This window comes from Gambusia affinis, linkage group LG04, assembly GCF_019740435.1.
Source record: "Gambusia affinis linkage group LG04, SWU_Gaff_1.0, whole genome shotgun sequence".
NCBI classification, from domain to species: Eukaryota; Metazoa; Chordata; class Actinopteri; order Cyprinodontiformes; family Poeciliidae; genus Gambusia; species Gambusia affinis.
Window position 1 is genome coordinate 15,001,769 of NC_057871.1, and position 14,931 is coordinate 15,016,699.

Consider the following 14,931-nt stretch of genomic DNA (forward strand, 5'->3'; position numbering starts at 1 on the left):
CTGAGAGCAGCAGTAGGGAAACTAAAGCACAGGCTTCCGCCGCTGCCGCTCGCGCTCCCGCTGCTGTTGTTGCTTCTTCTTGAAGAATCTCAATAAAGTCTGCAGCTGCTCACAGGTTAGTTCATTGGGCTCTAAAAGAAAAAAAAAAAACACACACAGCCGTATTCCAGCCTGTGGATGAGATATGAGATCAAGATGGCGATTTTGCGCCTCAAAAAGAAGGATGCGAGCATTTAAAACGCTGATGTTATTGTTGTCTTCAGTAGAAGTGAGGCACGTTTTGTTTCCTTTTTTTTTTTTTACGCATCTTCATTTCCGTTTTTCTTCACATTACCTCCGTGTTCAGGTGATTAAAACACAAAACGCGTTATTTTCTGCTATATGGGTGAAGAACCTGCGTGCGCATAAAGGAGGGTTAAGAAATGAAAATAGATGTGGATGGACACGTAGCATCATGGATGATTTGGTACACAGCGTGCAATGATCCACTCTGTCTGCAAACTTTGCTGGGTTTTTCTTTTCTTTTTTTTGTGGACCTGTTTCCCACCGACTTTGATGCATAAATGCCGTCCATCTGTTTGCTGTTAGTTTATTACTTGATACTATGAGTGTGTCAGAAGAACAATGAAACCTATATTTTTCAATTCATGTTCTGGCATCCCGCCTCTTCGATCATAACTGTGTGCGTGCGTGTGCTTGAGCAGTTAAACATGACGTCCTCGCATGAGGAAGTAAGTTTGGTGTCACTAACAGAGGAGCTGTGGCTGCACCAAAGGTTGTTTTTTTTAATCAGTTTTATATCAGATATTATTATAAGATGCCAGAGAAAAATCTTTATATGCAAATCTCTGCTTACTGTTTAAATTAGGTATTTTATTTTGAAATAGGAACTGGCTTTCTGTAACGATATTTTATTTATAACTGTGGGCTACAATGTCAAAATATATGTTTTTGTTCTCTTACTTTGTTTTGCCATTTCAAATAGTATTAGAGGCTATTCTATTCTTGACTATTCTATCTACCTTTTTTTTAAAGCTGTGAATAATAACATAAGGAACAATTATTTGCAATGTGATGGTAAATATCTGAAATGTGAGATTCCCATTGATATTCTTATTCTTATTCAGATGTTTCTTACATTGACAGACACACCCCAAATGTGGCTAGGTTGAAAATAGGTTATTTACTAGTCCTTTGTAAGCTGTGGACAGGTGTGGCTCTGTTGACTTTATACAACCTATTCTGGTTGTGGGTTTGATGCTGCATACAAAGTTAAGTTTTCAAACCACAAGAAGGTTTAAAGTTACAACTCTCTAACCTCATAATGTTCAATAATACTGCCATTGAAAAACTGATGCAGCTGAATATCAAAATACATACTCTGTGCAAATATTTTCATAAAATTCTTTAACTTGTAAAAATATTGCCTGGCTGTATTGACTTTGTGATCAATTCTTTGGTTAAAAACTAAATGTTGGATGCAATTATCACTGGCTAACAACTTAGCAGGTAAAGCACTAATTACTAATAGAATCAACGTCCTTAACACAACTCACTGACTTTAATACTATTGTAGAGCGTCGTTTTAGTGTCGTCGTGTGGAAGTACATTGATGTCTGATCTGGTTGTTGCTTTGTTCAAAACGGCAGTCTTTGAGGAAAGATGAAGCTCCTTTAAAGTTCTTCTCTTACCAAACCGAGTTGCAGGTTTTGAAGCCTAAATGTTTCTGGCATCAGCATCTTTACTTATGAGCTTGAAAGGTCTAAATGAATTTCATGTTTCACTTAACTGAAAGGAAGCTGGTGCAAGCAATGTTCAGTTTTCAGGGTCATTGTTGCATTTCATGGTGCATACAGTTGCCAAGCAACCAGTGGAAATCCACCGACAGGGTTGTGTTTAGATATAAATTCAGGGGCCCATGCCCATCCCTTCTAACAAATCCCATGTTTCTTGACTGAAAGAGCTACAAAGAGACCTCCTCAATTTATTATTATTATTATTTTTATTTTATTTTTTGCAGCAGAATAATATGAATTTCAACACATCTTAGCTTTATAGAAATCTGGTGCTTCTGCTGTTGCAGAAATTATAATTAATGTTGAATTATTTTCATTTCGTCCTTCGTTGTTTGGAGTAAATTAACAACAAACAATTATCTTTTTAATTGTCACATGACAGAACAATGTAGTTTAACCATAAATATGTTACATCCGGAATAGAAAATGTCCATAATATTTCACATCTCAATATATTTCCTGACAAATTGTTTGGTTAGTGTTGTTTGAACTATGCTGCTCCATAGTTTGAAACCTTTGTGCTGCCAGAAATCCAATTTGAAGGCGTCCTTGAAGCACTCAAAGACACACGGAAAGTCAATATCGTGAGATTTCTACCACAGAAAAACTCAAGAAGTAATAATATTGCAGCAAAACCCAGCACAAGAAGCAAAATTAAAGAATAAATAATTGTACATTTTTGTGTTCTGCTGCTTGGAAGACCTTTATTTTGCAAATGCCAAATACAAGTAAATTTAATGGTTTTTTTTAAATTAGGTTCTGTGTTGATGGTTGTATTTTATAAATGACCAGAAAACATAGGCAGTTAAGCCCAAAATTATTCATACCCATTGCAGATTTAGATTTAAAACCTATTTAATTCAATCAACAATTTTGTTGCTGACACCAATGAGACAGACCTCTTACAGAGGATAATAAAACAACGTAAAAGGACCATTAAGTTTGAAAAGAAACACATGCAAATGTTTTCATTGACATTTTTATTAAAACGAATTAATATCCTGATCAGCAATTTATGGAAAAATCTTGATAGGCAGGGACTTATTGTTCACCACCTTTCTGCATATTTTCACTGGTATGTTGGCAATTCATCTTAGCTGATGAGCGCCAAGTGTTTGAGGTTGGAAGGCCTCTTGACCATCATCCTAATCTTTAACTCCCTCCACATTTTCTCCAACTGTTAGATTCAAGTTGAGACTCTTTCTGAGCAAGTACAAAAAATTGATATTACTTCCTGTCAGAAGAAACAATCTGCTATGTCTAATGCATTTTATTAGACAAAATGTAGAAAGATTCCTGTGGCATAAAAAAAAATATTATACAATACACTGTAAAGCAATACACTTTTTGCAGAAATCCTTCTGTGAGTGTCCTCAGCTGGTTTTAGACAGATTCAGGCAGACAAGGTTCAGACACTACAGGCATTTTAAAGTAAACTTCCTTTTACAGGAATCTGCGGAATGCAGACTGAGTGAGGTGTCCTTTTTTTCGTCTTTTTAATTCATCACGCAGTGCAGTTTTTCCACATCCGTGGTAAACAGAGAGACAGCAAAGTGACCGTGGAGAAGTCACATGCTTTCCCTTTGAGCACAGGAGCAGATTTCTTTATAGCAAACAGAGGGAGAGATTGTGGCTCTGCGACCCTGTCATTACGCTGCTCTCCGTCATTTGAGAGTACCAGCATGACTCTGTTGTCTGTTGTGGGACTTAGAGCAGGCTGAAAGAGTTGGTGTTTCCAACACAATCAGCTTGTATGTGTGACCTTCACAGCAGGGATTTAAGATCACATTTTAAGACTGATTGCCATCGTTCCAACAACTTTTAACTCTTGGACCATGACTTCAATAAGTTGAAAAATTCCTTGTGAGAGCAGAAATTACCCATGCAGGATAAACAAATCTGATCTGCTTGGTTATTGAGTGGAATGACCTACTTGGAAGTCCTAAAGAACTGTTTTCTTGTTTGTTTGTTTTTTTTTCAATGCTTAACTTAATGTCATCTCAGGTGCTGAAAGTTGACTTGGGTGCCCAGATCAGAGATACTTTTTGGCTGATTTCTGATGTTACACTTATTTAACTGGTTTCATTGTAAAAATTATATCTAAGCACATAACATAGTTTGTACTGGTAAAGTCTGCTGTTTTGCAATAAAATTATTGAAGCTTCCTTCCTTTTTTTTCACTTTTATTTGAAACGACGTATTGAAGCTAAAATGGCTAACCTTAAGTCTCATTCAGTCAATTATACTTTTCCCACCTCAGACTGGACAGTGTAATCAGTGTGATGGTACTCTGTCTTTGATTTGCATTAAGAATGGTGTGTGTCCTGACTCTTTGCTGGTTGGAAACTCTTGGCAGACATGCGACCTTTGCTCTACTTCGCTAACCCCTCCTCCACCCTTCCTGCTCTATACATTTCCATGCTGTGCCTCATGTGACCAGCAGTGTGAGGTTTCATCATTGGGGGCAGGACCTGCACTACTCATCGTGGTCGTCTTGCCCAAGGTCAGCCTTAGGGTCCTAAAACCGGGGCTGAAAGTGATTGGGTGTAGGGTTGGACACGAGTCAGGAAGTGCAGAAATGACGTCACACTGCAACCACATGAGCTTTACCAGCCATCTGACAGCCACACAGTGACAAGCAGCATGCCTCTCTGTGTGACTTGTTGCAAGGTGTCAGCTGTCCTGCCATTTTCAGACAACCCCTGTTCACTCACCTTTGGAAAACAAGCTAAACTGGTCTGGCTTTGCCTTGAAACATTAGCCTGTAAATGCAGATGGAAAGAGATTTTTATATGACTAAAGCAATTTGGTCTTTTCGCTGGAATGTTCCCTGTGAGACAGGATGTAGTGGTTGTGAATTAATCGCTGAGCCGACGGGTGCACCTTTAGTTTCAAGTAGTGTCCCTACTGAACCACCGTGTGAAGACCTTAGATGCTTGTTGCAAAAAGAGGTGGAGAAGTCATCGGTTAACATTGGTGCACAAGATGAGCTACAGTTTGCTTCCAATTTTCTCCATTTTTGTCATGTTTCACACTGGGATTTCAAGTGATAAACACAATGGTGTGCTTATTTGAGAAGTCAAAGAAGAAAATACTGTTTTACAATCTGAATCTGCCTTAAATGTCTCTACAATTGAGATTAGGTTACAGAACTTCAAAGTTGTGCATAACTTTGTGCAAGTGTATGTCGTACAATTTCAATAAAATACATTAATGTTTTTGGATGCAACTTGTAAAAATGTACAAAGGCTTAAGAGGTGCAGGCACTGAAGCACTGTATCTTAACTGTGTTATGTTTATTTCTTACCATAAAGTGATTCTTTTTCAAAAAATATGTGACGTCATTGTATCAAATAAAGCTGCAGCTGATAATTTTCAGGATTTTTTTGTCACTAGTGAAACTATCAGCTCTAAGGGAGACTTCATAGTTTTCAAAAATAGCTACAGCAAATTTTACAGCCCTGATTCAAACATGGCGACACTTCTGCTGTTGGATTTTGATTGAAAGACAAATTACCTGAGATTAAGAGCATTTTACCTCTAATGTGTCACTCGGATATTTTAGTGTGACTTCCTGTAAAGTACAAATATTTCACTTCTTTGCGAGAAGTCAAATATTGTAGAGGAAATCAAGTGTGTCTGACCAGCATTGTGTTATATTAACTAACACAATGCTAACTTTCTGTTTGCGTCTGGAGTGGCTCTTGTGTTAACAGCGGAGCTACAATGTGCCCTCGAGCTGCCGGAGGGAGCTGCCAGCCTGTCTTCATGTTCTGTGTCAAATGACCTTTCTGCCTTCCCCTATTTCCCCCCCAACCTTGCGACACCAGTGTCTTCTGCTGGAGTGTGGTGTGACTTGTGAACTTGCTCTGCCATTGGCTTGTGAGTCTTCCAGGCCAAGTATGGAGAGAGGAGGTGGGTGGGGTGGTTTTTTAGGGCTACCTTTCACCTCCAACGACTGTTAGCACATATAATCTGCAGGAGGCAGACTCTGAAGGGGGTCTGTTGCTTGTATCTCCATTTAACATCTTTCCTACACATTTTCCTTTTCATCTCACTTGGAAACGATCAAGTGATAATAATTAAATTGTTCAGGTTTATGTTAAATTGCAAAATTCTTAAAGAGCAGAATTTTTATTGTATCTCACCGCGATTCCCCACACTATTTTTGCCCAAAAAGGTTTTAAATAAATAACAGGAAATGTTGAAAAATCTGATCTTTCAGTTTTTTAGTGGGTGAAAAAACATGTTTTTTGATCACTGACGCCACCACTAGTAGAACCACAAACAGTTTTTTACAATTTAGTAAAATGCTTCTTGTGGTCTAACTTATTAGTACTATTATGTGATATAATGATCCATTCTTACTTACTCTTCAAAATGAGAAATACATAAGAACATTTCTTTTAAGGAAGGAAATTGTATGGCAAAGTTAATAATTTAGTGAATATTATTATACTCCTTAAAATTTGTTCATTGAACTAAAATAAAAGTTTAAAGCAACATAAAAAATCTGAATAAAGACACATATTTCTAAAACTTTAACACTACTGACAATAAATGTGTTGTCTTTCAAACATGACTGACATTTCCTGATCTGTGAGTTCTGACATCAAACTATGGATCACATAATAAAAAAAAAGTTTGTCATATAGATATTGTTTATATCAATATCCTTTTAATGTAACACAATCAATGGACTCCTGTTCAGTTTTTCTACATTTCCTGATACTCATCTGCTTTCTGTCTTTGCTTTTTCTCCTAGAAAATATCCTAATCAAAATAGTTTTTTTCTATAAAACCCAAATATTTACTTATTACCAAAGCTTCACATAGCTAATTCCAAGATAAAGTAAAATATACCCCCTCTATAAAAAATGAAATGTCCAGACTAGAGTCAATGTTAACAAACAGAAACAGAATATGGAGACAAAAAGTAGAAGTTGTGTGGGGGATCAGACAAAAAAAAAAAAGGCTTAAGGAGTAAAAATATAAAAACGTATTGCTGTTAACTCCTTGCAGAGAAACATTGGGAGTGCAACAATCTGGTTACATGCTGCCTGTGACAGTGGTAACTGCCAAGAGCTGTTACTTTAATTGGACCGATGGCTTTTTGTTTCCACTGTGGGATGTAGCTTCTTCCACGCCAGAGCTGGTTGGTTGTAAGGACAGTTGCTGTGGAGGTTTTCACTGCTGGGGTTTACTTGTTCTCCACTGTCGTCCCCTGATGACGCGTCAAACATTTTTTTCTGAGTTTCAGCTAAAACAATGTTTTCTGAAGTAATTAATTGGCAATTAGTCAGACTATCAGCTCTGGTAGCCAGCCTGTGGAAAGCACCTGACATGCTGCTCTGGGCTTGTTATCTGGCACTCAATTAGTTTCCACATTATGACTTTATGTCTCTTATGAAACTGAAAATATCTCTCCAACATCCAAATTTGATCTTTTTTTTATAAGTGAGGGATAAATGTATTAACTGTCTTCCAGCCAGCTGGCCAGCAGTGTGCAGCAACAGGCAGGAAGGGAGACACTCATCCCTTTAGCACCTTCTCTGGCTTCCTGTTAAAAGGGATTCAAGGGGTGTGCTGTGGTGGCGTAGGAGATAGCGCAACCCACATTTGGAGGCCTTGAGTCCTCGTCGCGGGTTCGATTCCCGGACCCGTCAGACATTTGCCGCATGTCATCCCCCCTTCCTGTCAGCCTACTGTCATATAAGGGACACTAGAGCCCACAAAAAAAAACCCTGGTGGGGGATTTTTTTATTTTTAAAAAAAGGGATTCAAACTGCAGGAAAAGTTTGGTGAATAATTTAAAGTATTTTGAAACTTCAACTTTTTAAAGGCTCCAACCTTCAGTTTCGACAACCAGCCCGTGCCTCGCTAGCACCACCTTAAGGTAGACGCTTAGGCTAATTGTCTTTGTTGAACTACTTTCAGGTGTTTTGGTTTCCTCCAACATGAAAACTACACACAGTGCCCACATAATGCCTCATGTTTGTTTCTGAAACATCTGTGGGAACAAGTCTTTTAATCGCTGTGGACAACTTCACCTTTGTTCTTGCTCTGTAAAATTACAACAAATTTAAACCAACACCCAAAATTTTGCAGAGAAAAAAAAAATTCTCAAAAATTAGATCAAAAATTGTTAAAATTTTTGGTGTAAATTTGTGTTGAGTAGGATGAAAATCTGACAGCACATCCTTTGTGTTTGAGGTGAACAAACGGGGAATCCACTCTGTGGGTTTGCTTCGACCTGCCCACTGCGTGACTCTGCAACGAGCAGCTTGCTGCGTCTCACGCGTCTGTGTTTCTGTTTGCGGAGGGGCGTGTTTCTGCTATTCATAGTTGTGAGAACTTCAGAGGTCTATTAGAGGACAGCGCGAGTCCTTCTAATAGCAACTGCAACACTGCCAGGCCTTTCAGATAACAGGACCTCTGCACTCTGAAACACAGCCTCGACCCTTCTGCGTTTACGCTCTGTGAGTACAGACATGAATTAAATGTCGGCGTGTCGATGATCTGAGCAGCGCCGTCTGATAATCTGTTATAGTGAATTTCAATTCAAATGAGTTGACTTAGTAATATGATCGTACATTGGGCTAAAAAGTAGCAGGTGTGGGATTAAGAAAAACATTCATTAGTCCTAAAGATTCGTTGACAAGCTAAACCATCTTCAATAGCTTACTCCTCTGTTTTGTAGTCAGTAGATCAATTTTATTGATATTTATGTTTTACCTTTTTCAGCATTAACTCTTAAATCTAACTTTTGTTTGGCATCTGCTTTAAAGTACTTTGCTCCAGTTGGCACTAGTCTCAGTTGTCATGAGCTTCAGGGTAATAATAGAAGTAGGTGAGAAGTTAATTGTTACCTCTATGACTTCATTTACCTTCACCACAGAGGTCAGGTCAGTTGACCTGAATGTCCTCAGAGGTTTAGAGCAAAAGTAACTTACTAGAAATATGCACGAGCTGATTGAAGAGTGCATTACTTAAAAAAGTCTGCGATGATTTGTTACCAGCCATATTATTTCTGCCTCAAGCTTCAGAGCTATCGAGCTGTCTGACTACAAGTTCAAAAAGCTCCTAAAGTTCTGCTACGTCTGATTTTAGTATTTCTTTTTTAGCTCTGCTGCAGAACATTAGAGGGACCTTCTTATTATTTAAAGGAAGTTTCAGCCCAGTGACTTCATCTCAGAAATATTCCAAGCAGAAAGCTTTCGTCCCCTCCTGAAAGCAAGTGGTTGAACGTCTGTGGTTGTTTCCTTATATCTCCATGGAGGCTTGTGACCAGAAAACGTGTGTGGAGTCGGATTTCCTTCCTACGCACAGCTGTTAAACGAGAGAGCACATCCTTCCTTTTGAACGCAACAATTGAGAAGGATCAGTGTGAATGAGAGGGCTTTAGATGGAGCTTAAAAAAGTGAAAGATGCTGGTTATGTGTTTTAAGATCAAGTTGTTAGAACACGTAACGTCACACATAAAGTATGAATTCATCATTGGAATAATGGAGCTACAATGCATATACATATGTGCATCAAAGCATAGACCTAACCTTTTATTCAAACATGTTTATTCATTTAAAAAATTTTTTGCTATAATGCACACCCAAATTGTCCAATTCTGTTCTGACCGACACATTGCTGGGTCACAAGAGCATTCTAGCAGAAGGGGCTCAATATTCAGACCTCAAATACTTTAGTGCATGATTTCTGTAAAAAGGGAGGACACAACAAAAGTTTGCATCATTGGATGGCCCTGTGATGAAGTGTTTCTGAAAGCCCAAGAGCACAATGGTGAATGATCACTGAGCGATAAACACGGTTCTCTGTGGATTTATAGCCGAAGCTTAATTTTATTCTGTTCTGTTCTTTTGTGTCTCCTGGTTCTTGTTTTTCCATCAACATGTCAGGATTAGATGTGCATGTCATAAACAGAAACACAAACTTAAGAAATGACTCAAACATCAGTAGTTTTAAAGGATTTAGATTGTGGCACCTTGACCTACATCAAAGCACCAAAAGAACACAATAGACGTCACACCAGCTAAAATGCAATATTTCACGTAGCTTAGATAAGGAAAGTACTCCCTAGTTTAGCTCAAGCCTTTTTTCAGGATGTTTCTACCAGAATTATTTTTGTATTTGGCAGTAATACAAGCCATTTAATAGGTAGCTGCAAGACAACATATGTGCACATGAAAACTCAGTAGCTGTAAAAGTGCAATTAAATTACATTTTATTAGTATTACAAGATCTACTATAGTATTAAGATTGTGTCCCACTTAATTAACTTGCCAAATAAATTTCAGGTTGTACCTGTTTTTGTTTGTTTGTTTGAATTTCTTTTCTTAAGGCAACTTGTATTTTGGTAAACAAGACTTAAGACTTTAAGCTACAGTCTTCAGTCATTTCTTGTTCCTTCTGGTCAGATTTATTCAGATAAGCTGGCTGAAGTGCTAAGTTAGTATCTTCTCAAATCTGAAGTAGCTCTGATAAACTGAGATCAAAATGTTGTTGTCTTTTTTTCATTTATTTCCCTTTAAATAGTCCCACATTTGCAATGGGAAAAAAAAAGTTTGGGCTTAGCAGTAGATTTGATTATGTGAGTTGCATCCTCTTTGCCAATCAGAAAGTATTATTGACACAGGAAAACCAAGTGCACTGCAGTAGGCTTTATCAGAGACTAACTACAAAGTTTGGTCGGGCCGTCTTGTAGTCCTCACTTCCAACTCCATTGAGTATTTGTAGATCTACTTGGATGTTCATCAAATTCTGGTTGAACTGGGGATGCCAGCTGTAAATTGTTCCCAAGGATGAGCCAGACTTGTGCAGCTCCACTTTTTCATATATCTTAGCTGATTTCTTTTGACCTTACCATTGTGTCAAACAAGAAAGCAATGTGTTCCAGCTGTGGGATTAAAACCCCTCCCAAAGGCTCTCAGGCACGATAGTGAGGGGTTAATAATTTGTCCTTGCTTAGCAGCTAAGAGTTTGCAGTCGCTGAAGTAACAATAACCTCCTCTGTATACAGAAATGTTCTGGTGTCAAATGGGACTCCATCTGCTTGACAGCTGAGTTTTGGCCCAGACTGGGACATCAGCGGGACAATGACGCCACTGTTTATTGAAAACTGAGTTTTTAGTTAGACAAGTTTAAATTCCAATAAGGAGCTGCTGCTCTTTGTTTGTGTTGTTATTGTGGTTTTGGGTGAAAGTAGGTTTTTCCGTGTCATTTCCAGAATTACTTAGCAACCTAAACTAAACCAGAGAAAACTGGTAAAGTACAGAAATTTTCTTTCTTTTATTTTTTTGGAAATGTGAACATTTTACAGTAACACTTTAACACAAGAGTTGCTTGTTTTACAGGGTACTTCTGGTTTTCATTTGAAATCCTTGAAGAATATTTATGAAAACTATTCATCCTAATTACTGTTAGATGTATTTTTCAAAAATCTCTCTGTATGAATAAAAAACACTCCACTGATCCACTAATAGATCTGAATGCCTTCCTCTGTTTCTGTGCAGGTTCAGCTCATATCAGCCATGCAGGCTCAGGAAGTCCTCAGACAGCTGCGGATTCCAGAGCTGGACGACTTTCGACAGTATGTCCGGGGCTTTCCTACGAATGCCCTCATGGGTATGGGCGCCTTCGCCGCCATCACCACCTACTGGTTTGCCTCCAGACCGAAAGCTCTCAAGCCACCATGCGACCTTACACTGCAGTCACTGGAAATACCTGTGAGTTTTCACAAGTTTTTCTTTCCTTCTTTGTTTTTTCACCGTTTTTTTTTTTTTGTTTGTTTCAGTCTGACGTTCTTTCCAGCATGGTATACTGGAACAATCAATCCTCCGTCCACTTATAAGAGTGAACATTCCTAAGCAGCTGATCTCGTGCTGCAGAAATGAGGAGTAGTTTATCTCACAGCTGGTGAAGTGATCTTTGCAGGAAATTGGTTTCAGCGACCTTCGGACTTCCATTATCCAGGTTTTCCTTGGCTGATATTGATTTCTGGTTTCTTCAAATCAGTTCTGCTGATTTTATTTGTAAACCATAGCAGAAAATTGAGAAGTGCTGAAAGATTTATCATTTTGAATTTAAGTGAGAACCGTTGTTTGTGCATTGAACATACCATTGTTGATTGGAACATCTGAAACTGCAGTTGGTTGCTAGTCTTGATGCATTTAAAGAATAGAATAAAACAAATCTGAATCTTTATTTGATCATGTCAGTTATTGCTGGCTCAGCAGACAAAAATGTTTATAGTCTTGATTGATCGCACGGATTTATGACTCATCGTGTCATGTCTCTGTGGATGTTATTTTGCTCTTCTTAGGGGGGAGATCGTGCCAGAAGGTCTGTCCTAAGTGACAGCGACTACGAGTACATGACACATTATTACAGCGATGCACAAACAATGTATGACGTGTTCCTGCGAGGACTCAGGGTGTCAAGTGAGTTTCTGTGCTAAGATGTTGACTCAGAAAACACCTGTGGAGACCAAACAGAGTCAGGATACCACCTCTGTTTTCTGTGGTAGATAACGGACCTTGCCTTGGGTCGAGGAAGCCAAACCAACCGTATGAGTGGCTGTCGTATCAAGAGGTAGGCTGCAGAGTGCTGCAGAAAGGAAACGCCTGCTCAAAACTCAGATTTTTAAAATGCCCTGTTTTTGACAAGGTCGTGGACAGAGGACAGCACATCGGTTCTGCCCTTCTTCACAGAGGTCACTTTCACACAGGCGACAAGTTTATTGGCATCTTTTCACAAAACAGACCCGAGGTAACGCAAATGTTTTTTATTTTTTTTATTAACAAGCCATTGCTTTTGTTTGATTTCCATTTGATATCAGTCTTCTTATACGTGCAACAATATCTTATATTTATTCATTTTCATTCAGTTTATTTACATAGAGACTCCAGTGAACAATATCTTCTGGCTAGTGGTAAAGATGTAATACTTTTTTAGCTCTGATGTTACGGAAAAAAGCTGCTATGATCTGTCAGTCGACTATTTAGAGACTGTAAACTTTAAAATTTCTATCATGTTTTGATTATTCATGTAAATAGTAGTATATTGTGCTTCTGATATGACAGGCTTTCTTCAGTGCAATAATAATATTGATTTAAATCAATCAAACCCATCTGCTCTGTTTTTGCCACAGTGGACGATTTCAGAGCTGGCCTGTTACACATACAGCTTGGTTGCTGTCCCGCTGTACGACACGCTCGGCACAGAGGCCATCGGCTACATTATTGAAAAAGGCACAAACAAATTCCTCCATCACATGCCGCGAACCAGGAACTGAAAAAGTTCAACCGCTCAGCATTTCGTCTTTGCCTCTGTTTCAGCCGCCATTTCAACAGTGATATGTGACGTAGCCGAAAAGGCTCGGATGATTCTGGACTGCATCGGCGGCCAGGGGAAGACCGTGAAGACCATCGTTCTCATGGAAGCTTTCGACAAGGATCTGGTGAGCCGAGGAACGCAGAGCAGGGTTGAGATTCTCACTCTGAAGGAGTTTGAGGTAAACAAGGGTCTGACTTGTTTCGGCTCCATAAAACTATATATAACTTCTTCACTTTTGTTGAGAGATTTTTGTTCTGTTTGTTTTTCAGGCCATCGGTGAAGCTAATCATCAGAGACCAACGGTGAGTAGAAATCCTCTGATCTGAGGAACAAGACGTGGCTCCTGATTCTTGAGATGCTAACATTATTGTTAAAACTCCATCTATAAGACATTACTAATACAATGCACACTTTGGTCCAAAAAATGAGCAACATCTGTCATCTTGACTACAGCCTCCCAAACCAAATGACCTGGCAATCATCTGCTTTACATCTGGAACTACAGGTAAGCCCAGGAATCAGGCTTATTGGATGCTTTTCAAACAACGATATTTTTTTTCACACTACAGGATGTGTTTTCTCCATTTTTCTGAGCTTTTATGTTTTCAATGCAGGAAACCCTAAAGGTGCAATGCTTACTCATGGAAATGTTATCTCCAACACCGCAGCGTTCATTAAAGTAACACAGGTAAAAAAAATTTTTTTTTTAAAAGTCACCTTTAAGAGTTTCACCTTTACTTCTCTCGCAATCGGATTGATGAAATAATTAAAACGGAGAATATGTCCCTGTAAAAAACAGAATTTTTAAGATTTTGTCATAATACAGAGGCTTGATAAAATATTCATGCCTCAGTTTTTTTTTTTCTTTCGTTTTTGTCACATAACAACTAATCAACTTTAGAGCATTTCAATGAGAGTGAAACGCTTTTAAGTGATAATACCCACAAAGTAGTGCTTCAGAGGTTTGTTAGAAAATGTGAATAAAGACATTTTCTGAAAAGCAAGAAACACAGAAGACATATTAGGGACAAAGTCAGTTGATTTCACTTTTCAATCCTCTGCAAACCTACTAAGACATATAGATTCACCAAGCAAGGAGATCATTAATCACTGAAGACACCCAGGGTAACTTTGGGAAGCACCAGAGATTCACTAATACTCAGGGTGGGAGGCACCATGAAAACATGAAATATCATTCTAATTATAGTAACTATAATAACATGCTAAAAATTAAAATATGTAAGGCATGTCAATAGATTCAATACAAAAGTAGCATTTTTACTCAAGGAACATATTAGTTTCCTGTCACTAGTCTTCCCCTGGTAGATCCTCTGATCCCAAAGATCAGAGGATCACAAGTTTGGCCAGAATCTAGAACATTTAGAGTAGGAGTTCCTCATACAGCGCACAGAGCTGGGACTGAATGGCTATCAACACCGCTGCCAACAAGCGCAAAACCTCATTTTCTTGGTGAAGCACGGTGAAAGCAGCGTCATGCTCTGGTCAGAAAGCCGTCTACAGACTTCAGAAAATAAGAGGATGTGGAGGAGGTTTGTTCCCCTTGCAACACGACAACAGCTAAAAGGTGCTGTCAGAGCTATGATCAAATGTTTTAGATCAAAGCATATTCATGTTAGTCTCCACCAGCCTTTCATAATTTTAGTAAAAAAACAAAAATGTCATTCCACTTTGTACCTTTGCACTGGATTGCGTTTTATCGTTGATCACTGGGTTGTAACGGAACAAAACGTCAAAACTTTCCAGTGGTATTAAAACGTTAGTTTTTTTA

General features: G+C 38.5%; 1 protein-coding gene across 3 annotated transcripts in view; it reads left to right on the forward strand.

The window, feature by feature from the left end:
• The window catches only part of acsl1a (acyl-CoA synthetase long chain family member 1a), a 21,439-nt gene continuing 6,508 nt past the window's right edge, over positions 1–14,931 (forward strand). For 2 of the 3 annotated variants that reach the window (XM_044113979.1, XM_044113977.1), the window contains exons 1-10: positions 8,132–8,275; positions 11,321–11,533; positions 12,130–12,247; positions 12,334–12,398; positions 12,474–12,575; positions 12,958–13,057; positions 13,145–13,320; positions 13,412–13,444; positions 13,596–13,647; positions 13,757–13,830. In XM_044113979.1, coding sequence (XP_043969914.1) covers positions 11,339–11,533; positions 12,130–12,247; positions 12,334–12,398; positions 12,474–12,575; positions 12,958–13,057; positions 13,145–13,320; positions 13,412–13,444; positions 13,596–13,647; positions 13,757–13,830 — 915 coding nt within the window. In that variant the 5' untranslated portion in view covers positions 8,132–8,275; positions 11,321–11,338. Of the gene's footprint in view, positions 116–8,131; positions 8,276–11,320; positions 11,534–12,129; positions 12,248–12,333; positions 12,399–12,473; positions 12,576–12,957; positions 13,058–13,144; positions 13,321–13,411; positions 13,445–13,595; positions 13,648–13,756; positions 13,831–14,931 lie in introns of those variants that run through there. The other variant, XM_044113978.1, reaches the window with a different exon arrangement.